The sequence below is a fragment of the Manacus candei genome, unplaced genomic scaffold (genome assembly GCF_025592945.1).
Source record: "Manacus candei isolate 608988 ecotype Guabito, Panama unplaced genomic scaffold, ASM2559294v1 h1tg000024l, whole genome shotgun sequence".
Lineage (NCBI taxonomy): Eukaryota > Metazoa > Chordata > Aves > Passeriformes > Pipridae > Manacus > Manacus candei.
The window spans coordinates 6,433,910-6,456,658 of NW_026138072.1; the positions used below are offsets into that span (position 1 = coordinate 6,433,910).

At 38.6% G+C, this 22,749-nt stretch overlaps 1 protein-coding gene across 4 annotated transcripts in view; it reads right to left on the reverse strand.

Annotated features, from left to right (window-relative positions):
- PIK3R1 (phosphoinositide-3-kinase regulatory subunit 1) overlaps positions 1 to 22,749 on the reverse strand; it is a 61,386-nt gene that overhangs the window by 15,007 nt on the left and 23,630 nt on the right. For 2 of the 4 annotated variants that reach the window (XM_051788351.1, XM_051788352.1), the window contains exons 3-7: positions 12,192 to 12,284; positions 10,858 to 10,932; positions 7,874 to 8,005; positions 6,806 to 7,007; positions 6,528 to 6,607 (exon numbers count right to left, since the gene is read on the reverse strand). In XM_051788351.1, the coding sequence (XP_051644311.1) occupies positions 6,528 to 6,607; positions 6,806 to 7,007; positions 7,874 to 8,005; positions 10,858 to 10,932; positions 12,192 to 12,284 (582 nt within the window). Of the gene's footprint in view, positions 1 to 39; positions 496 to 6,527; positions 6,608 to 6,805; positions 7,008 to 7,873; positions 8,006 to 10,857; positions 10,933 to 12,191; positions 12,285 to 22,749 lie in introns of those variants that run through there. The other 2 variants (XM_051788353.1, XM_051788355.1) reach the window with 2 other exon arrangements.

Here is a 22,749-nt window from a genome sequence, read left to right on the forward strand (position 1 = left end):
TGATGAAGAAAACACACACAGAAGCTGAAAATCACTTACTTTGTAAATTATGCATTGCAAATGATCGCCCTTGTAATACTGTCGGAATATACAATCCAATATTGGTTTCCTCTTATCAAAATCTTTCTTAGAAAAAACAACCCCAAACCTCCTTTCACTAGGAAGGTTTTCGGGAGAAATGAAGAAAAAAATTCTGAAAAAGAGATTGCTCTGCTTTCCAAACAATGTTCCATAAAAATCCCTAAAAAAACTGCAACATGCAGTGAGAAAATCCAAGCCTTCTCTCTCTTCTTAACTGCTTAATGCTCTGTGCTGTGCAGAAGGTATCCACTTACTCTGGCTCATCATTAAAAAGTGCACCTGACTTCAGCACTACAGGAAAAAAAAAAAAGAAACCACCACCCTCAGTAGCTTGCACGTCTCTCTCAGATAAAGATCTCAGCTTCATGATTAACTTGGGTAGGTTCAAATATTTGCTGAGCCAGGGGTTTCAGGTGGGGGAGGGGACCCAGATTCAAAGCAAAAGTTGTCATCAGCTAACAAGTGGCCAATGTAGGACTAACTTTCTCATTTTAGCTAAGTAAATGAGAAGACCATTGTAAGAGGCCTTAAAATAGTCTCTAGCACTGGTTGCTGCATGCAGTATTGAAGATGAGAGAAGCACCATGAACAGCCAAATACAGGAAGTGGCTAACTGGAAAAAAAAAAAACCAAAAAGAAAAGCCAACAACAAAAAAAGAGAGGATAAAAATTATCCTTGAAAAGAGCTGCATCTCTCAGAGCAGTCCTGTGCAAGCAAAAGAGCCTGCTTGCAAGTACAGCATCCCCTCCTACACACTTATGCTGGATCACAAATACAGGTGCTGCTTCAAGACCCCTAGTCTGATGCTGTGAGGCTTTTTACCTACTTCCTGTAAACTAAAATTACTACAAAAAACACCTATCTGTATCCATGGTGTTTTCCAGTAGGTAGGATTGTTCATTTCTTGGGAAAGCAACAGTGAAGAGGGAGAGCTTTAAGTCAAATTTATTTTCCTTGCCTTAGTGTTTAGTGGAGACCAAACTTGCTAAAGGAACAGAGCAGCAACTGAAAAGCTTGCTCCCCTTTGCCTTCTTTGCCAGATAAACTTCCATGATGAAATAAATTCAAAGTGAAAAGAGAAGCAGACACATTCAAATAAAGAGAGAAGAGGATTAATATTTTCCTCCCACTTGTTGCAAACAGTGAGAATTTCTAATAGCTGTATTGTTTCAGATCTTCTTGTTGCTTGTTATGGTGGCCAAATAGCATAGAAATTTTTGCCTTCCTAATACTTCACCTACCGAAATACTCCTAATGCTGCAAAACATGACTTGCACCTAATAATGAAATCTCAAATATCTGCAGTATACTTTTGATGTTTTGCAGTTGATTGATCAGCTTCACCTATAACAATCCCTTGCTTCTGTAGTTTTAGCCTTTGCCTAGTTGAACAATTGTCAGTTCTAAATATAATTTAAAGCAGCAGAGTCCAAGTGGAGATGTAAACCTCTGTTTCTGAACAAATTCAACTTCAGACTGTAGTTGATATGCCTCTTTACTGTTAAAATTGTGGAAGGGTTTGAGAAAACTTCTTGTTTTATAGGGTCACAATACAGAAGCATATTTGGAAAGGAGAAAAGACAACCCAACCCTGGCTCACTGAATTTTTTAATCTTTTTAAAAAGCACAGGTATCCACAGAGAGACAATGAGTTCCTAGTTATCCTGCAGAAGGGAATCGAGTGTCTTGTCAAAAAAAGATACTGGGATGCACACACTTGTATTTTTAAATGTGCCCTTCACTGGTGCACATTTAATCTGCAGCAGATTATTACTTGAAGTTACACTCACAGTCTTGTGCTATCAAGATAACATTTTTTTTATGTCTAAAGCAGGAAAAGAACTGATTAGATTTGACATGCTTTTATGTGTGTTACACATACTTACATGCAAAAACACGCACATGCACGGATCAATCTGTAAAAATTCTAGTAGCTTTTATCAAATACTTCCAATCAGGTATCAAGAAACATAAAGCACAGGCTAGCGTCAAAACTTAAACCAATAGAGCATTCCGAAGTACGGTGGTTAACCAAGCATTTTACTTTCCGTTAGATGAGGGATAAAGCCTGATTTTTATTAGCTTAGAAGGGGAGCCCTCTGCTGGGTGAATCAAGGACGCACAATATCCCTCCCTGCCGCGGGGCATTCGCTTTCCCTGGGACACACTGCCTTCTGCGTGCTCCAATCCACCCTCGGTGGTGCTGAGAGTCCAGCCAAGACTGTGGCACGATGCAGAAAAGTCCTGCCAAAGGACAGCACTCCTACACATTAGTTTATGTCCCCAGGACACTACTGACAGGACTGTGGTCTCAGCCTGACCACTGCAGCAGTCCAGGAAAGCTCTTGAGTCCAATTCTAAGAGGAACTGCATCAGCCTTTACACTGCTCCAGTCCAGCTGCTTTGCTACCCACCCTTGCTAACATTTTGTGTAGCTAAAAGCAAAAGCGTCTGCACCTTGGTGATACTGCCATGACTTTCACCCCATCACCAACACAGTTACATGTGAGGCAGTTTTACTACCTCACTAGTTCTTACCTATGATCCTCTGAATAGTAAAACTCTTCAGGCTTAAAGCTGCAATATTTCACAGTTTGAGCCATTTATTTACAGTGTTATGTACAAGCCTGAGAAACAATTGGGATGGACAGCCCAAACAAAGCATTTCAGCTTGAGTCAGTGCAAAGGCTATTAGAGGCTTTGATTCACCCATACGACAAGGCAGCTCTTTCCTGCCTCTGCAGTAGCTCTTCCTCTGCTCTTTACCAGCAATGCTACCAGCTCCCCACATCCCCTTGCTCTCTCGCCACATGCCGCTTACTCTTTGCCTTCCTAAAACAGACCTTAATCTCACACAAAGCCCCTCCACACTAACACCCCCCCCAACCCCAAAAAGGACCCCAATCCCCCAGAACTCCCCATAAAAAAATCACCTCCCAACTCTTCCAACACCCCACCTTTCTCTGTGTGACCTGCCTTCCCAGCTACTAGTGTCAAAATTACCGTGATGCCCCAAGCATCCACTGGGCCCCACAGACAACCCTGAGATCTGCATCCAGGACAGGCTTCCTCCAGACACAAAAGCCAGGAGCCTGTATGATCCCAGACAACCAACTGAACCCCCCCCGTCTTCTATACCTATAACTAAGCCTAATATAGCCTATTTTCCAATATTTACCTTCACAAGTCTGTATAATCCATGAGACTCTGTGAGACAAGACACTTGATTGCTTTCTGCAGGATAACCAGCACTGTTTGCTAAAATCTGTCACAATTAAGCTACTTTCTTCTAATAGCACTGTTTTGAATAACATATTTAGAGACTTGCACTTTGTTCTTCACTGAAAAATCAGCATTACTCTTTAAATTAAAGCCTGTGCAGCTGTACATCAAGTTGGGGTGTTCAAATGGGATAGGAAATCACCTTGCTTGCCCACCAACACCATCTTCTGGCTCTCCTACTGATAAATTTGAAGAATGAGACATGAATCAGAAAACCGATCTTGTTTTCTCCAGCCTTATTTTTCCTGCAACATTACTTTGTCTTTGCCTGCTAAGCAAGTATCTACGATTCTACGACCAGGTATTATAACTTTAGTACTTCAAGTTTTGTGTAGGACTAAGCACTATTCTAACTCACAAACTAAAATGCAGAGTTTGCTGATGAACACTATGACAGAGGAAAAAAACCAATCCAATTGTTCTGTGATAAATCAAGTAATGATGTAGGGGTAACTTCCTCTTTTTGAATTATGGCGTGCAAAGCATCATTCTAGCTAAAAGATGTCCAATTAAAGATACCCAATTTAAGATAATAATCTTAAGATACAATAAGATACAAGGTCCAGTTGCTTACTTTCTATTGTTCCCAGGCAAGAAGGATAATTAGTGGGTGATGCAGTAAGAAAGAACCCCCACAGCTGTGCAAAGATCTCCTCAATATTCAGATAATTATCTCCAACGCTACATTTAATATCTCTATGTACTGCATAAGATACCACTAAAACTTCATGCACAGCTTGTTTTAGACAGAATGTTCTCATCTTAACAGAAAAAAGTATGAAAGGAGGAAGCCATCACTCCAGCCTGTGAAAAAGAGAAGAAACCTGGCAGCACTGGCTTTCCTGTTATCACTTAGTTATCATGCCATTATTTTCAACATGTAAAATTCTTTCTGCTTAAAACTGCTTAACTTGTCCACTTGTAAAATTCTATTAAAAATTGTAATTCTCAAAGCAGTTGTATGACAAATAAGATATATTTTATTGGAATCTTCTTTTTATTACAATGTTTTTAAGCAATCTTTATGCCAAATCAAGCCACTACAAACAATAATCTTAAAGATGACAATTCTGAAAAACACATCTTAGAGTCTTCTATGAGAACTATAAAAACAGACCACTTCAGATGTTCAGGTCTGAATGATTTTGGTGTGGAAAACGGACTCATGTCCTAGTTCTTGAACAGAACAGAACACTATATGAAGATCCAACTTTTGAAAATTATGCAAACCCTTTACAGGCTTAACAGCAGAGGCTAGCTAACCGCAGACTACAAAGCCTGAAATTTTTTACCTGAGTTATTTGTCAGCGTATTAATAGATGTGCAAATGTTCTACTAAAAAAACAGTCCACTAGACAAGATGGACTTTGAAATGCACAGGGAAGGAGTTCTGGTTTTGTAATAGAACTCGTGAAAAATCCAGGGTGGACCCTCAAAATAAATTACTGCAATCTGAAATATTAATTAATGTAGAAGTAATATTATAAACAATCTGATGTTTGATTATAATTGTTAATGTAGTGTCACACACCATGAATCTGATGGATACAATGACATTACTTCAATCACCCTAATCATATTCTCAAGATGACTAGACTCCTTGTCCTCATTAGTAGTTCTAATGTCAGCACCTTTCACTTTTATACTTTCCTCACGTGAAGCAATTCAGAAATGCAACCAAGGGATCTCTTAAGTGCAACTTATAAAATTTGCACTTTAAAACTTAAAAACTGTCGACCCTATGTTTTTAACCTCCCAATCAGTGCCTCTAGACATGTTTATTTACATACCCGAAAGCATTTGCAAATGTATAACTATAAAAAATGCTGTTAGCATTAGAATATTGGAGGATTTAATATCTATTTTACTTTTTAAGACTTACAATGTATGACAAAGAAAATAATTCTTTAACAATTAGCAGTTATTTGCTGATTCTTAGTAAAATAGGATAAATAGTCATTTAAAAGTTTGGACTCTCCTAGTTATGAAGCCTTAGGAAGAAAAACACACAGTAGTTCTAGAAATGCCTGCTTAACTATTTTGACAAAATGTAACAAAAACAAATATATGGAAACTAGCTGAAAACAGATGTACATTAAATGTTAGGGAAAGTTTCCTAACTACAAGAGCTGGCAAGATTAGAAAAGCCTTTCAACCAAAGCAGTAGGAACAAAAGTTTTAGCTATTTTAAGTTAATCTTCAATAGCTGATGAAGGGGATTATACAATGTGCCTACCTGAAATACAGGAAATGAAGCATTTTTCTGCTGCTGTGCTCTAGCTTTTCAAACCTTAAGCAGCCCTACAAATACTACTGCCATGAACTTCACTTTGTACTTTGAATAGAGAGGTAGGAAAGCTACAGGCTGTCCAATGTTCTGTTCACCATCACCCTATCCTCTGTTCAGATATCCTTTGTAAATAAGCTGTGAAATGAATTGCTTTCAGCTAACATGTAAAGTTCCTGGCGTTAATAATTTCCTTTGCACATAGTCAGCAACTATGCCTTGCTTTTACCAAGTATTTGATTCAAACCCAGTGATTTCACATAAATCAGAGGTGGGCTTTACTGTTTGTTGACTAAATCATATGCTAACTTACAGAATCAATACAAGTATTATCTTTCTTTCCTGGATGGGCTCTTAATATTTTTTGGATTATTTATATTGATATCAATAAATAAATCTTTTGAGTATCTGGATTAAAATATATATATATATGTAAATAAATGGTGAAATTTACTTTCTTCCAATATCTCTATGGGGTATAGTATTTCTAAGAAAATTTGCCCATAAGTAAATTGAATGCTCAATAAAACCTCCAGAATTAACCCCTCAATCACTGTAGGATAGGCATTTTATTGGTTTACAAGTCTTAAAAAACCTACAAATTCCTATTCGCTGTTTATTGAAAGAGAAATGAAAGTCTTAAGGCTGTACAAACTATGGCTATTAAAATTATTTTAATGAAAAAGACCATTTCTTATGAAGCAAACGTTGCATACCACATAAAATAGACAAACAACTTCTACTTAGTTCTGTATTGCACGCTTTTGCTTTGCATTAATTTTGATTAAGAAAGAAAAAATTATTTACTGTTCTTAAGTTGAATTTCATTATTTAAGCAAACAATGGCATATAACTTAATTTAAAAATATTTTTTACCTGGTACGGGCTGTCTCTCATTCCATTCACTTGTGATTAAAGCTTCGACGATTTTTATGTGGTGTTCCGTATTATCAGAGCTGCAAGAGATGGATCAGGCAGTAAGAATTAGGAGAAATGAAAAAGTTTACTCTAGAGTTATTCAAAAAACACTGGAAAAATTTACTACAATGCCCTCACGTCAGAAATAAGTTCAGAAAATTACTTAATTAAACTTACTTTTGTATATGACTAACCCATATTTGCAGTAGAAAATATGATAAAGATGACCCACATACCTTGTGATCTGGGATCTGAAAAGCAGAGGGCTGAAAATTTCAGACAAGGACCTTGCATTCAAAAGATTTTTGCTGGAGGCTTGACAAACTCTGAGGAAATGTTTGAGCAAATACTGGAGTGTAAGCCAATATTGGGGAGGTATATTTGGAGATCTGATGAGTTTCTTCAGCAACTGAGCATACTCTTCTGAGCTCTGCACTTCTGCAAGCAAATAGATAAAAGGCTCTTGAAATCAGCACAGGAACATTTAAGTAAAATGAAACTATATGAGACTCCTTTAGAAGCGTCAGTTTTACAGAAAAAAATAATTCTGTCCATTAGCACTGTAAGATTTCTTTCGTCTTTTAAAAAAGTAAAATGCTCAGAGTAGAGTGAAGAACAAGTATTTAAAAGTCGAATGGAAATAGATATGCATTTTGGTAAAAACCGCAATATGTTCAGAGTGTACTGGTAGAAGTTTGTCTTGTGTTTAGCGTTACACATGATTGGGTAATTCAGAGATGCACTAGATAAGTCTCACAGGTGCTGTTCTAACTTTGAAGGTTACCAGTAACAATATCCTGTCCTGAATATATAACAGAATACTTGGCCCTGAAAGCCAAAAAGCCATACTTGTTTAAAATGACCACTGTAGATGAGGAATGCATGTATTTCTCACTTCATAATCTGCAACTCCCAATGTAACACAGCACTCCATGACCTCTAATACATTTACTTTGTCAGCACTGATAAAAAGTTAAAAATTAGCTTTCTGCATACAGATAAGTCCTTGATTTTTTTCCCCCAGTTCTTCTATAGTATTTCTACTTACTAAAACAAAGAGAACTGTGTAATTCCTTGTATTTTCCATTATGTTTACACAAATAAGTAACCAAATAATGCAGAATAATATCTAGTTCTGCTGAAACAGCTTTCATCAAAAGTGGTGAAGGTATTCATGTTCTCTGAGATGCTGCCACATTGTGCAGAATCTTCCCTGTTCTGTGAGTGACAGCTGGACTACCATATATTCAGAATTCTAATAAAAGCTTTTTTGTTTGACATTAGAAATACTGCGATAATCATACCTTGAGCTACAGAAATCATATCACTGTGAACAGCAGCTGGAATGATGGGATTTGGCAGGTCCAGGATATACCTCTTGAGAGCATCTGATAAAGTATGCACATCAAATGCCTCTAAATCTAATGAAGAGGCATCTAAAGGGAAAGAGCAACATACTTTTTAGACTCTAGAAAATGAAAAAAATATACAAAGCTCATCATATTAGGGCTTCATAACAAGCCAAAATTGCTAACTTAACATCTGGTTTATGGGGAACAACTCATAAAAAAGAATAGAAGACATTAAGAAATATCTTTGAGACTAACAACATACAGTGTTCAACACCATGTCCAGGCCTTTGGCATATGATGAACCAAATGGCTTCTGCAGCTGTTCGTGGCCTTCTGTCACATACAGTTCAGGGCTGAACTCAGAGTAACAGTAATGACTTGCTGCATGTTGGAAGGGTAATGGAACACCAGAATATTTTTAACAGGTCTCTGTTTTATGTGTAAATATTTTGTGTAAGAAGTAAGTATTAATCAAAGGTTTGGTCAAATGCCACTTCTCTACTGGTAGCTACTTCTATTACGACTGAAAGTTTGATTAACAACTTGGGGCTCCAAGTCTGTAAATATTTATGTGAGTAAGTCGAAACAAATATACATGTGCAGAACTTGTGCAGCTGTTAGGATTTATCTTGTAGAACCTGATACCCTTCCAGGATAGTTACGACTCGGGATAAAGTTTGGAAGTGTCACATAAAGGAATATCAGCAACAAAAATAAAAATAGGAAAATATAGAAATCCTTACTTAGTAGGAGCCAGATTAGGGTTCATCCTGAAACATGAAACTCTGGCACAGTAAAGTCCTCAGTGTTTACAAAAAGATCCATATTTGGTACAAGAATTTTCAGGCATTAATGCTGATCAACATTCTATGCTAGCCAGGTCCTCCGTAAAATAAGTCCTGAATCCATTTGGCCAGTTTAAACTAAAGTAAACAGGGTGGTAGAGGAAATCAGATATGTGGTGCATCTACAAATACTGTGAAATAAGGCAGCCAAAAGGGGGTAGTGAGAAACTTAGAGCTACTCCACCTCCTTTCTGTTTTCCCCAAAGAAAAGCTTGCAGTATGAGCTCAAATCTTATCAGAGACTAAAGAATTTGCATGAGAAAAGAGACATCATGAATGTCTCAGATGATAAAAAACTTGCAGTGTGGGAATGAATTCTACAAGAGCAATTATGTGTCAGAGAATCCAACTAAAATTCTTCAGAAATAGTTTTTATTAGTTTTGTTGCTCACTGAATGTTTTTTTTCATAAGCCAAGTTAAATCATGCCTCTTCAGTGTTGACCATTTCCTTGAAGTATATCCCAAATTATTATAGTGAGTACATAAGTGAGAATAAACTTACTCTGCAACTCTTTAGGTGCAACGATATAAACAGACCTGACCTCTTCCATCTGCCAAGCTGGCCAGATGCAAGTCAACTTTGATTTTAGAGCTAGATAGCACTGTGTTGATGCTAACAGACAGTTAGTCAATTATGGAGAGCATTTTAACCGTTAGCAGAACACCACACTAACGCAAGTTCAAAACTTTGAGACCAAAGATGACTTTGCTCTCTGAATTAGCATTCTGCTGATCCAAAGAGAGCAGGCAGAGGAGATGAGATCTGTCTGTATCCATGTATCTGGATACCCACTGCACTAGCTTTGTCCTGGAAGATTCTGATTCTTTCTTAAAGAAAAGTCAGAAAGAGACACTGTTACTAAAGGGCGAAGTCCTGTTTTTGTTTCTCAAAGCTAACTACATTTTAAGTAAGAATACATGTAAACCACAAGTTTTTGATCTCAGGAGATAGATGAACCTTTCAAAAAAGTACACCTCAGTTTAGAAACTTAAGAAAGGATGCAGAAAAATGAAGAGATACATTCATATTGGTGCCCAGAAAATCTGGATTTATCTGGACTAAAAATACAATTACAAACTAAAAATATGGCTGCTAGTGTGAGGCTGCTAGCACCATAAGCATGTCTCCTCTCCCTGCTTGTACACATACACTTCTTCACTCCTGCCACAATCATCAGAGGACAGGATGCCCTTTTGTTTTGAAGGAACAGACAACTCATAGTATCACCTCTTATTCATTTTGTTAATGTTTGCAATTATTAAAAATGAAGAGACTAATTCACAGTTTAAGCATGCTTTCTTTGTCCCTTCAGCAACAAGGCATGTAGCCAGTTTCACTTCCCACCCCTTGTATTTTTGTGCTCCTTTAACCAAGTGAAAGCTCACACCACACATTGCACCCCAGCTCACCAAGATGTAGTCAAGCACTCCTCCTACAATAGCTACTGATCTCTCATACTGCAACAGGGTGCTGCCAAGCCAGTATATTCTGGCCTGAAGCAGTGTTAAAGAGTATCAAAAAGAAAAGGAAATATATTTCAGGAAACTTGAATGGGTAAGTGGTGCTATTGGTGTAGTTGTGTTTTACTGTCTAAAACCTGAGAACTCAGCCTACAATATTAATCAAATGGTCTCTGATACTGTGTAGCAGGGTAGGTAATGTGCTGCTATTGCCACCCCACCTACTGGACCAAAAACTGTACACATAGAACTATATGTAAACAAATGGTTATTTGTTTACAAAATAATAACCTGCAGCCTTACAGGAACAATGAATCATTATCTTGACTCTGACCAAAACATCTTTTTTTTTCTCTGTACAGCTAGATTATCTGTCTTTGAACAAGCAAAAGAATAAACAGAGATTATTATTCTTGGAAAAAAAACACACAATGGAGCCATGAAGAAAGAATCTGTAAAAGTGAAAAATACCTTTCATATTAAGTGTAAAAGAAAAATTTTAATTATATATATGTCTTCTTAATACTATATTATTGAGGACCAGAACATATGAGTGGAGGAGCAAAAATAAAAGGAGTGCTCTGACCACAAAATCTGTCTAGTGCTTTAAGAAGGATACCTGTACTTACCACATTCAAAGATTTGTCTTAAGTCCGCTGAACTGCTTGAGCCTTGTGCTCCATACAAAGTTGAGCACTCCAGACCTTCAAAACAAAATCAATGGGATATATTAATATTTCAGTGACTGTTGCCTTGACAGAATATATTTCTCTTTTCTTCAAGAAGTTTAAATTAGCAACATTCTTCCACCGTCATCCACCTACCACACTAAGAATGTGTCTGCTTTTTAAGGCTACAATACAGCTACTTGTACATTCAACTGCTGTGTCTGCAGAAAAAGTTGACCAAGGAAGATCAGAAATACCAGCAGTCCCATGTATTCTACACAGCTATCCACTGGCCAACTGTAGAAGGCCAGGACCAAGAAACAGATTCACACTGGTGTGAGAGAAAATATCTGTATATGTCACATAATATATCTAATAATCCACCTGAGTAAGACACCAATAAAGTGGTTTCATGTGAAAGGTACTGTTTACTACTTCCATATTTCAGTGAAAATAGAGAAGACACAAGGAAAGAGGTCATATCCTGGTATGCAGAGCGCTGACGATTTAATACTATCAGTGGTGTTTCCTGAAAGCAGTAGTTACTTATGCAAAGGGTTGCTAAATAGTGGCCTTTCTCATTGATATTAGCAAGCCCCTACTCATTAAGGAAAGGCTTACACTCTCTTATAAGTATGCAGTATGTGAGAATCTATGTCCCCAAGGATAGCAGGCTGATTCTGATCAGAATATTGCTTTTCCTCTTGTCCCTGGCTTAAGATCCCTGAATGATCAGGACTCACTGAAGCTGCTCCTTACCCCACCAGGACTATGAAGTCAACATCAGAGGAGGTGCCAGGAGGACAGAAATAGGGCAAAAGAGGTAGAACACAGAAAAAAACCATAAAAATAACACTGGCTGGTTCAACATCAAACCAGTTCTTGTAACTTTTTCATGGTTTATTATTTTCTTTGCCCCCTGCTTTCAGGCAAAGTATTACTTGTTTCCCTGTATGGCTGTGTATCCAACTCAATGTTATGAAGGTGTTTCCATAACCAACTGGTTAGAAAAAACAAAACAATACCAAACCCTTCTCCCTTACCTTTTAATAATACTCATATTAGTTGAGTTATTAAATGTCATTTGAGATAAGCTTTGGTTTTGCTCCTACAGTCCAAATAGCCTCTACTGAGCAGAAACCAGTGCAACAGACCTTAAATGAGATTATTTCAGGTGTTAAGCAATATGATGCATTATCAGCTCTAGAAAGGGGAGATGCCACCTCTGGATCCAATTCTGCAGTCTTGGTTCACATAAGCAACAAAAAACCTTGGTAGATTGTTCTTCAGCCTACCTTTCTTTTCAATGGTCTCTACTAACTTGACAAGAATCTGTGGAGCAACATCAGGGGGTGCAAACTGTTCTGTAAGATCTGGAAGTGAAAAAGCTGTAAAAGAAAAAGAAGAAAAATAAGCCAAGCTACAGGTGAATGCAATTACTGTTCAGGAAAATCATGACATGCAATGCAACCAGTTAATTTAGTAACAGAGCAAACATGCCACATATCAGGGCCACAAAAGAAGACTCCATAAGTAATCAGAAAATAGAATAAAAATGATGACAATTGCATTTTTATAGCATTTTCTTTTAGGGACCTAACTCAGTCCTAGAACCACTCACCGTACTGCCTGGGAAAAGAAAATATAATAAAAGCTTGTAGTCTGTGGTTGTGCAGAAATACAATGCAAGGAAAGAAAGAAAAAAATTTTTTGGTCTGAAACATTTACATACACTGTGCACCAAGTATGGGAACTAAACACATCACTGTCCGAGAGCTGCAGATCCTGTGGGTACAACAGATTTACAAAGACCTGAAACAGCAGCAGAAACAAGTATTTCACACTCGTAAAAAGTTCAACAACTTCTTTTTATTTCAATTTTCAGGCATTTTACTATGAACAATGTAGTTTACTTATAGCAAGAATCTCCTTTTCAAGGGCTGGTTAAGAATAAATAGTGGTATAATCGGAAAGGGACATTCTGTAGATTCAAACAAAACTGCATACAGATTTTATACAAAGTCAGTTTTCACACAATCTAGTTTCTTCATGCAGAGACCATACTCTATAAAGGAATATTCTAGCTCTGTGATGTGAGTGATGATCTATCTCTAAATACACAATTTTTGCCAAAAGAATAATTCAAAAGTTTTAGAGTGGTTCTGTTTAACACTTGGAAAGCAAGAATGTTTACATAAAGATATTAAACTACTGCCAGAAACATCTGGCATAGTTTGATGGATTATGATTGATAAACAAAGCTTAATCACTGAAGTAAAAAATGCCAGTTGCCTAAGTGATGGCGATCTCTGTCCAATTAAACTCACCATGGACAAACAGAAAGCAATTCTTAAACACACATACACATAGATGCCTGCATGGATATGTATACATACATATATAGTGCCCCCCACCCATTCTTACAAGACTGAAACTGAACAAAGTGATGAGGATAACTAAATAAAAGAAGAAAAAAAAATAACAGAAAAATGTGAAATTTTTTGACATAGCAAAAAAAGAAACAAAAATACAACAACTGAGAATGAGAAAGCAGAAAATTTTGGTGGATAATTCACCCTATTTTGGAATACATAATTCCATAAAAATGCAAACAGTTTTATTGTGGTTTAACCCCAGCCAGCAACTAAGTCTCACACAGCTGCTTGCTTGCTTTCCTCTGGTTGGATGGAGGAGAGAATCAGAGGGATAAAAGTGAGAAAATTAATGGGTTGATGTTCAGACAGTTTAACAGGAAAAGCAAAGCCACACACACAAGCAAAGCAAAACAAGGAATTAATTCACTGCTTCCCATGGGCTGGCAGGTGTTCAGCCACTTCCAGAAAGCAGGGCTCCATCATGTATAATGATGACATGGGAAGACAAATGCCATCACTCTGTATATACTTCACTCCTTCTTCTCCCAGTTTTATTGCTAAGCACAATGCTATATGGTGTGGAATGTTCCTGTGGTCATTTCGGGTCAGCTGGCCTGGCTGTGCCCCCTCCCAGCTCCTTGTGCACCCCCATCTTCCTTGCTGGTGGAGCGAGACGGGAAGAAGAAAAGGCCTTGACACTGTATAAATCACTTCACAATAACTAAAACATCCCTCTGCTATCAGCACTGTTTCCAGCATGCCAAACACAGCCCCATGCTAGCTCCTGTGAAGAAAATTAACTCTACCGCAGCCAAAACTAACACAAATTTAAAAACTGCATGGAAGGGACAGAAGTTCGGAAGTGTAGAAAGACGAGGAGAGATGAAAGACAATATATAAAAATTATTTAGTAAGTAGTAATGAAGTGAAGCGTACTGAGATGCTGAGACACGTCCCTTGCAAAAAGAAGGAAGATGATAGTACCACAATGTTGGAATACTTTTTAGTCCACTCATAAGTGAAGACATTAGAAAAACATCTGTTAGCCATAACAGTTTAACTTAGGATGCCCAGAAAATAAGCATTCAGGAGTCCCAAAAGAGTTGCCTAAGCAGATCCCTGGCCTGATGATGTTTTAATGACTTCTGGAAAATCAGAGCAATTCCTGAGGTCAAAAGAGTTCTAATACCTGACCCACACTAAAAAAGGACAAGTAACATGACTACATGCTAGCTACATTATAAGTCATGGGCAAAATAAAGAAAAACCTGACACTAGACTCATATAAAGCAATAAAGACAGCACTGTATAAGGATTATCTGCACAGCTTTTTAGAGGATAGGTTCCTTCCTTGGTGACACCTTAGCGAGCTGAAAAATGCAAATGAGTAGACATAATAAGTTGTATGGCCAGTCTTTGCGAGTGAAGATTTGGGAAAGGTCTTTACTCTTTGAGCCTGCGCAGAGGATTTTTTAGGTGAGACACAGTGTGCGCTGAACTGAGCCCACCCTTTAATCCTGAGGTTCATCTGCCGGGGCTGAGCAAGGTTGGACAGTGGCAGTGAGGTCCTCAGGACGTAGGTTTGTTTAGAATGACCTTCTCTTAGAGGGATGGCCTTACAGGGCTGACGAGCTCCATCTGCCTGGGGGAGTTCCCTGACCAGGAATCGAACCCCGGCCACGGCGGTGAGAGCACTGCATCCTAACCACTAGAGCACCAGGGGGCCCCAGACATAATAAACTCTGACTTAATATAACACTGATTAAAAGCTGAATTCAAAGAAAGCGCGTTATATAGGTATAGCTGACCATTGTATCTCCAAGTATAGTTATTAATGCAGAACAAGCTACTCAGGGAAGGTATGGACTTTTCAATTCTTTCCATCTTTAAGTCACTTTCCACCTGGAACACCTCTATTAGCTTAACATCTGCTTCATCAGACACAAGATGGGCCCAAATGAAAAATGTTGCCCTCCAAGCAGCCTCTGCTCAGGCATAATGAATTACAGACCATCTGATTTGTAATTTTCAGATCAAGTAGCTCCTTTCAACCTCAAACTATAAATCGATCTTATGATGTGGGTAAATTTATTGAAAGAATAAATGGAAGATCAGTCATATCAAAGGGTATGCTATGAGAGTGCAGTTCACGGGAAGAAGCACCTTGCAAGGTGAAGACAAGACAATACAGAAAACACTTAGTCTCCATGGGAAATAAGAAATGGGGTGGTGTAGACCCTACATAGGTTAGCTAAACATAAAGTGACTTTTCCTGCAACCTACCTGATGCTCCATGCTTTTCATCTAAACTTTAAGCAGAATTTTAGCTTATAAACTAGGTTTGTATCACAATCTATTACTGAATATCTCTGTTGTGCAGTGTTCATTGATCAATAAAACTCTTAATTAAAGTGAAAGGCTTTGGGAAGCTATGCATTTCCCTTTATATTTATGCAAAATCCGTAATATGTCTACAGAATATGTGTATGCCAAGCAAACATCACATTGCTTAAAAAGACAGGTTTCCAATACTTCTCTGCTACCCTAAAATATGCATTTTAGCAGTTCAGAGAATTTCTGATGTCTCTTCCTCCCTTTATCATATTCCTTTCCAAAACTGGAAACCTGTATCTCCCAAAGACATTGCCGAACTTTAGATATGATAAGAAATTTAAATTAATGACAATCTATTACATAAGTAAGCAGTCTGTAAGATACTTGCATATATGACTGAAAACTTGTGATATTCACCTGTCTTTTAATACTATGCACGTGTACAAGCTCTACAGCAAGACACAAATAACACACAGACACACAATGACAGGTACAAAACCTGCAGTTACCTTCAGTGACAGAAAAAAAACATCTAAGTCACACAGTCATAATGCTCATCAACATAGAAGAAAAACACTCATTTCATCAGCATGTAGGCACGAACAAATTAAAATCGCTTGACCTGCCACCTGTTCTAGGATTTCCTACTCATTGTGGCACCTCCACTATAACTAGTGCACAACATCATACTGACTTTCGCTTTAAATTTTCCCACTTCTGCACAGAATAGAAAATTACGTTCATTTAAAGGTGTAAGGCCTCGCAAAACACACGAGTTAGAAAAAAAAATAGACTTAACAGTACTCACAGAACCAAAGCCACTTCATAACATTGACATGGAAGACAGCCCAATTTGGAAACAGTGCATTTCAGTTTCAAAATGCTGAGAGGAAATCTCAGGGGCTAAACTGAATAAAACTACACCTAAATGGGGTGGGGGGAGGGCAGAGGGGTAGGGCCGAGAATTTACCCCTAGAGCTAGAATACAAGTTATGCTTAAAGAAGTTATGATTCTAGCTTGGGTGTTCCAAAAGAAAACTCAGCATGCACATTCAGATGTACAAAGGGAAAGGAAAACTTTTCAGACAGGTCACTTTTAGGGAAAGAGAACTGAACGAAAGCTCACATGCAAACTGAATTTAGTACTTGATTCCAAAATAAACTTTTATTTTGAAGAACACTGTAGGACAGCATAGAGGATTGGAGAACCGAATCCACACCTAAGGATCTAAGGTACTTTGTAGATCCCTTTGCTAAAATCCAGTATTAATTTTTCATTTAAAGCAATAATTTCCCCCAAAATTCCTGGTTTTTTGTTGCTCTTTTTTCTTTTTTAATTCCAGGGTCTCCAAAATATTATGGTTCTGAAAACTATTATATAGCTTTTATGCTTCTTCCCAGGTCTGGTAGTGGGTCTCCAGATAGTAAGGAAGCTTCCAGTGACACTTGACAAAAGCTGGATTTTCTACTAGCTCTATTTTTACCTTGTTGCAGTGAGAAACAATGAGATGAACAACAAATCAGGGTTCTCTCCAATCTGCAAACTCTTCCTTCTTCTTGATACAGACAGGACTGAATAGCTCTAAGGCAATAGCAATGTGTGGGAGATGAGAGCATACCTTACGTTCAATGGTTGCCAACACAGCTACAAAATGCAAGATGAAACCAGCATACAGCTGCACCTTTTGGAAGGGTTCTCAGTAAAAAGATATACTTTAGACTTAGTATCTGGCAATGACAAGTGGAAATTTAAAGCTACAATTTGGCTTCAGATGCTTCTGAGCCAAATCTTTCATTACTGCTAGATGAATAATGAAATGGAAAAATACGTATAATGAAACCCCTTAAAATGTACAATCCACACCATGAAAAGGAGTTTAATTTCTAAATATTTGAAGGAACTATATACTAACATCACTTGAATTTAGCTTTAAGATCTCCATGAATGTTCTTATTTCTCCAGAAATGGCATTAATGTTTTTGCATGTATATTGCATTTGATGACAACACAGCTCTATATAAAAGTCTACTATTTGAGAGCTCAGGTCTTCAGATGTTTATAACTGACTTATGTGCATGCAGATATACTCTTTATGCATGCAACTGTATCCACTAACATCATGAATTATTATGGATTTACACACATACTTGTTTGAAAATCATGCAATAAGTTGAAACATGAATGGTTTGACCAGTACTGAAATTACGTATATTAAATATAAGCATATTAATTAATGCAGAAGAAAAAATGTAAAGGTAAGGATCATGGTCAAGCAATTGTGACAATACTCCAACAAGATTAGCCAGTAAACTGTGAAGAAACTATAGCTGATCAATCACCTAAAATACTTTTGCCAGTGATACCATCAGTGTAATGCATTACAAGCTGTGGACAGTGGAGGGTTTCCAACAAAGTTCAACACCCATCCTTGCTACAGAAAATTCTGGAAAACATAGGAGCTTATTTGACTGCAATACAGTTACTTCAGCAGTTATGTACTCTCCTAGGTACGGGAAATGGAATTCAAAAAGTGTTCCACTAGTATCACCTATTTTCCTTGAAACAGAATCCTAATGTCAATAAGGATCCATAATGGATGAATTCAAGCAGTTGTCAGTTTACAGTGTTGAATTCCAGTGAAGATGCATTGGAAACAAAGGAAGTTTGGCAGTTCTGCATAGTAAGCTCTGAGGCATCACCTTTAAGGCAATAGTATCCTATTGAGCAGTCCCCTGTATTCCTCCCATGTGCTGACTGCTAATGACTCCCAGGCCAGAGACAGCAGTGCTTCAGAAGACTGCATTAGTTACACACCAAAAGCCATGCCTGCAGAAACACAAGTGCAGATGCTGGAAGAGTGGAAAGCACCAGGGGGTACCTCCACCCAGGTGAGGGCATGGCCTGAAGCTTCTCATGGCCCTGTGGTAGCAGGTGGTACAGATGCCAAGCCTCAGCCAACACAGCCCCCTCAGCAGCTGCTTTAATCTGCTGGGGAAGAAAGGCCACATGAGCCTCACAACACGTCAGAGAGTGAGCAGAGTCTTACTGACACAAAACTCTTAACTCCTAGTGAGAAGCATTCTGTGGTCCATTGTATGTTTCTTTATACTATTAACAAGTAGCAAGTTCTTGCAAAAAGTTTCAGTAGAACAGTATGAAAGATTAAAAAAACCCAGAAAACTAAACCTTATGGAGAAATTTTCAAGAGAAATCTATGCTTTGGGTTCAGTCAGACCAACACAGAAGTCTGGTATTACAATTAAATACCAGAGAGCAACTCACTCTGAGATTTGAGGACTATAACCTTGCCTTGGCATATGCATTTTCAGATAACCTACTGGTATTTATGAAAAGAACAGTGTATAGAACTGCCCAACTGCCATTAGCAAAACGTTTTCACTGGGCCAAGATGAAAGACAAAAAGGTGAGAATGAAGACAAAGTTAGTGTCACTGTGTGTCTCAGATAAATCAAGGACTGCAATACATTGTAAATTCAGCTGCAACAGTTGGAAAAGAAGAATACCTCTCCTTAGACCCTACCGACCTGAGGTGATTTAGTTTGGCTATAGTTAAATCCTACTAGAGGATGAAAGCACCACTAAAACTGTCAGGAGGAAGAGCAGTTCAGGGCTCAACTACCTTTTCCAGTATTGGTTTTGTTAGAAATATTTTAGAACACAACATGGAAAAATATGAAAGAGATTTAAGCTTCAGTGAATTTGACATATCATTACAAGTGGCTTAATAAGTCTGTCAGCTATTACTTGTCTCTTATGAGATGCAGTCAGTCAGGCAGATTGCAGACTCAGAATACCACAGAAGCCTTGGCAGCTAGTGAAAACTAAATCCAGGAGAAATGAAGACAGGTGAAGACTATTGCAGCAGTAGAAAAAAGAATGGTTGGGCCCACCAACGCTATCAGCCTTCGGGTTCACAAGAAGCCCATTTATATGGAGGCAGACAAATGTGTGAGACTTAAGGTTTATTGGAATATGAATGACCCCAGAGCTATGAAAAGGAACAGGGAAATTATGCCTGCTGGTGCCCTTACATGACTGGGGTACAGCCTGAAAGCTGGATGAAAATTACCGCCATTTTAAGATCCGTCAATTTTATGCGACCAGCACAGTCTGCTTCTTCCACTGGTCAGCAGGCGCCGGGTATGAACTGGAGGACAAAGTTCTCCATTTAGATGCAGATGTTCTGTTAGATCTAAATCACTTAGATCTAGATGTTCTGTTAACAGAACACTGAAGATTTTAGCCACAGAATGAAATACAAATCTGTATTGAAAAAATGGTTTATCACATCTGTTGTCATTCCTCTTTTTACTCCATCTTCAATGGAGAAATACCTGACTAAAACAAAACAGCCTTCCTGGGACATCTCAATTACAACATATAACCCTCATGGACAAACAGTACTCTGGCAATACACTTCCAGACTTCCAATATCTTTGTAAAGCATCCATATTTCTACTGTGATCCTACATCAGTAATACCTAGTGACAAGAACTTATCCAAGGGGTTTATTCCAAAGGATGACAACAGCAGGAGTTCTCAAGAGAGCATGACTTTTTGACTCCAGTCAGTCCCAGTGTACAGCCCAAAACACAGAGCCAACGTTTCCAGATTCCTCTGTGTGAGGTTGGTACTGACAAACATAGCCTATGTCATGGTTTGAGAGCTCCAAAATCCAATTCCCTAGTCCAAGCCCCCTCCCGCATCTCAACTCAGTGTGAGATGTTTTTCCAGACACTACAAGAGACTCAAAATAGGGGAAAGGGAATATATATATTACAATGACTGTACAAATAAATACTACAATACATTATATACAATCTTAGCTATCTCTACCATGACATAAAAGTATTTACAATGGATCAAATCTCTTCTCCCCTCCAAATAAACGTCCAGGAGGGAAGAAGCAAAAGATCTTTTCTACTTTCAGAGCAGCAGTCTCTAAGGCAGCAGGTTCTCTCTGTCTCTCTCTTACATGCAGCAGCTGTAGCTGGATCTCTGCCAGTACACACAAGGGGGTATCCAAGCCCCTCGGCCCATCGTCTCCAAGCGAGGGTCTTCTCTTCCGTGGGCTGCGTAGCAGGGACAAAACTCGCTTCACTACGTCATATCATGGAGTGTAAGACCCCCATGAAGGTCCCTTCCTCAGGGGATTCATCCCTGAGTCAGAACGTCTTGGGCAGCTTCCAGTTGAAGGCCTTTGCCTCAAGAGTTCTGTCAGAGCTTCTGTGCTCTGATCTCAGGCTGCCAGCTTAGCTTGGCAGCAGCGGCAAGGGGGGCCAAGGTCACCCCCTCCACATTCCTTCTCAGAGCTTTTAAACTCCTCTCTGCAGTGCTGTAGCACTTTAAGACTCTTTCAAGTAAGTGTTCATCCTCCTCCTCTCTCTCGGAGGTCTCAGAGGGGTTTGGGGGTTTTTGGTTTCAGTCCTTACCCCAAACTCTGTCTCTGTAGAGCTTAGTCTTGCTCTCTCTGCTGCTGGCTATCTTTTTTTTTCTCTCTCTCCTTCTAGGAGTTCTCTCTGTGTTGCTGCTTGGTCTTATCTCTTCTGGCTCTCTGCCAGTTTCTCCATCCACTACTGTTCTGCTGCCGCTTTTCAGTATCTCTTGCTGCGGCTCACAGTGGAGAAACATCCCCCAGCTCAGCTACAGACACTTAGCCCAGTCTTACACTGTTCCAAGTCCCTGCAGCCCCCCAGCCAGAGGTTGGGGGGCCAGAGTTCCCCAGAGGGGCTCCTGCCCCTTCTCCTCATGGCCTCAGAACATGGCCACCACTCCAACAACAACTACAACTACTACCTTTCTCTTCCAGTCTAAGTGTGATATGTTTATATTTTGCAAAAGCGCTCATTGGTTCAAACTTCCAAGGGGGTCACCACCCCCTGGGGATTTACCATTTTATAACTTCAGGGGGAAAACTGTTTCCCCCACCACAGCCTATAAACTCAAAAAAGGGCATCTCAAACTGACTTTTATAGAAAAATGTATGAAACATTATAATATATGTGACAATTTACAGAATAAGGCAGTCATTTTTTCAGAAGGACAATTATGCATAATAAGATAGAGTCATTTATAGTCCAATGCACTGAATCTAAGAGGGTGAGAATAAAAACTGAATGTTACTTCATTTTATCCCTGCTGCACATAGTATGTTGAAAAGAGACATAAGTTACCTGCATAAATCAATGCTGTAACTGAGACCAGTGAAATATTTTGCCTAGATACTTTCCAGGGTTATCAGCACATGTGTACAAGCAACAATCTGATTGATAAGGTATCATGTGTATGGTTACTATGCAGGAAGTTTTGGGGTGCCAGGAGAACTTATTCGTTTCTTCATCCCCACTGGGGATGGCACAACTTTATGGTTGTGCCAGCAGCACTCTCAGATTGAGAAGAACAAGGGGCAACCAAGTGAAAAGGGGTGAAACAAGCCCAGGCAAACATAGATTAGTACAAGAAAATAATTCATAAACAAGAGGTGGCAGGACTAGGCAGAGCAAAGCTTTGATTTGAAATAGAAAGTCTTACTTTATAATGTACAAATTCTCCTGAAAGAAATCTGGGATCTTTTTACCCTTCTCTGACTCAAAAATTAATACTTGTCCTTGAGCTGCTGTCTTAATCAACTAAGAATTCCTCTAAGACAAAGCAAAATGAAAGCAGGGAGAGAAAGAACACAGAGATAGTGTCTGGCTTGAGGAAAGTTTACTTGCAGAGATAAGCAGCATAGCAAACCCACCAAGCAACAGTGTAGGACTATATTCCTTCATAACAGGTTAATACTTTCAGCAGTAGCTGCTAATCATGTTTCACACTTATTAATTTAATATTTCATAAAGTCCTATTTCTATAATTTATTGAAAGAGAAGCAATAATGCCTGTACTGGGAAGAAGTCTTATACATAATATTCTATCAGATTAAACCTCAGTAACTTTATGAACTATGACCTGTCAGACACTTTTTCATCTGCTACTGAACATACTTAGAAATAGAAGCTATAATTAAGACAACACATGTCCTTTGTTGGCTTCATCTGAAGCAGAGATAATTTCTAAAAAGTAGCCTGTAGTTAAGACAGTATTCTGGTTCCCTCTACAGGTGAGCTTTCGCACTACTCC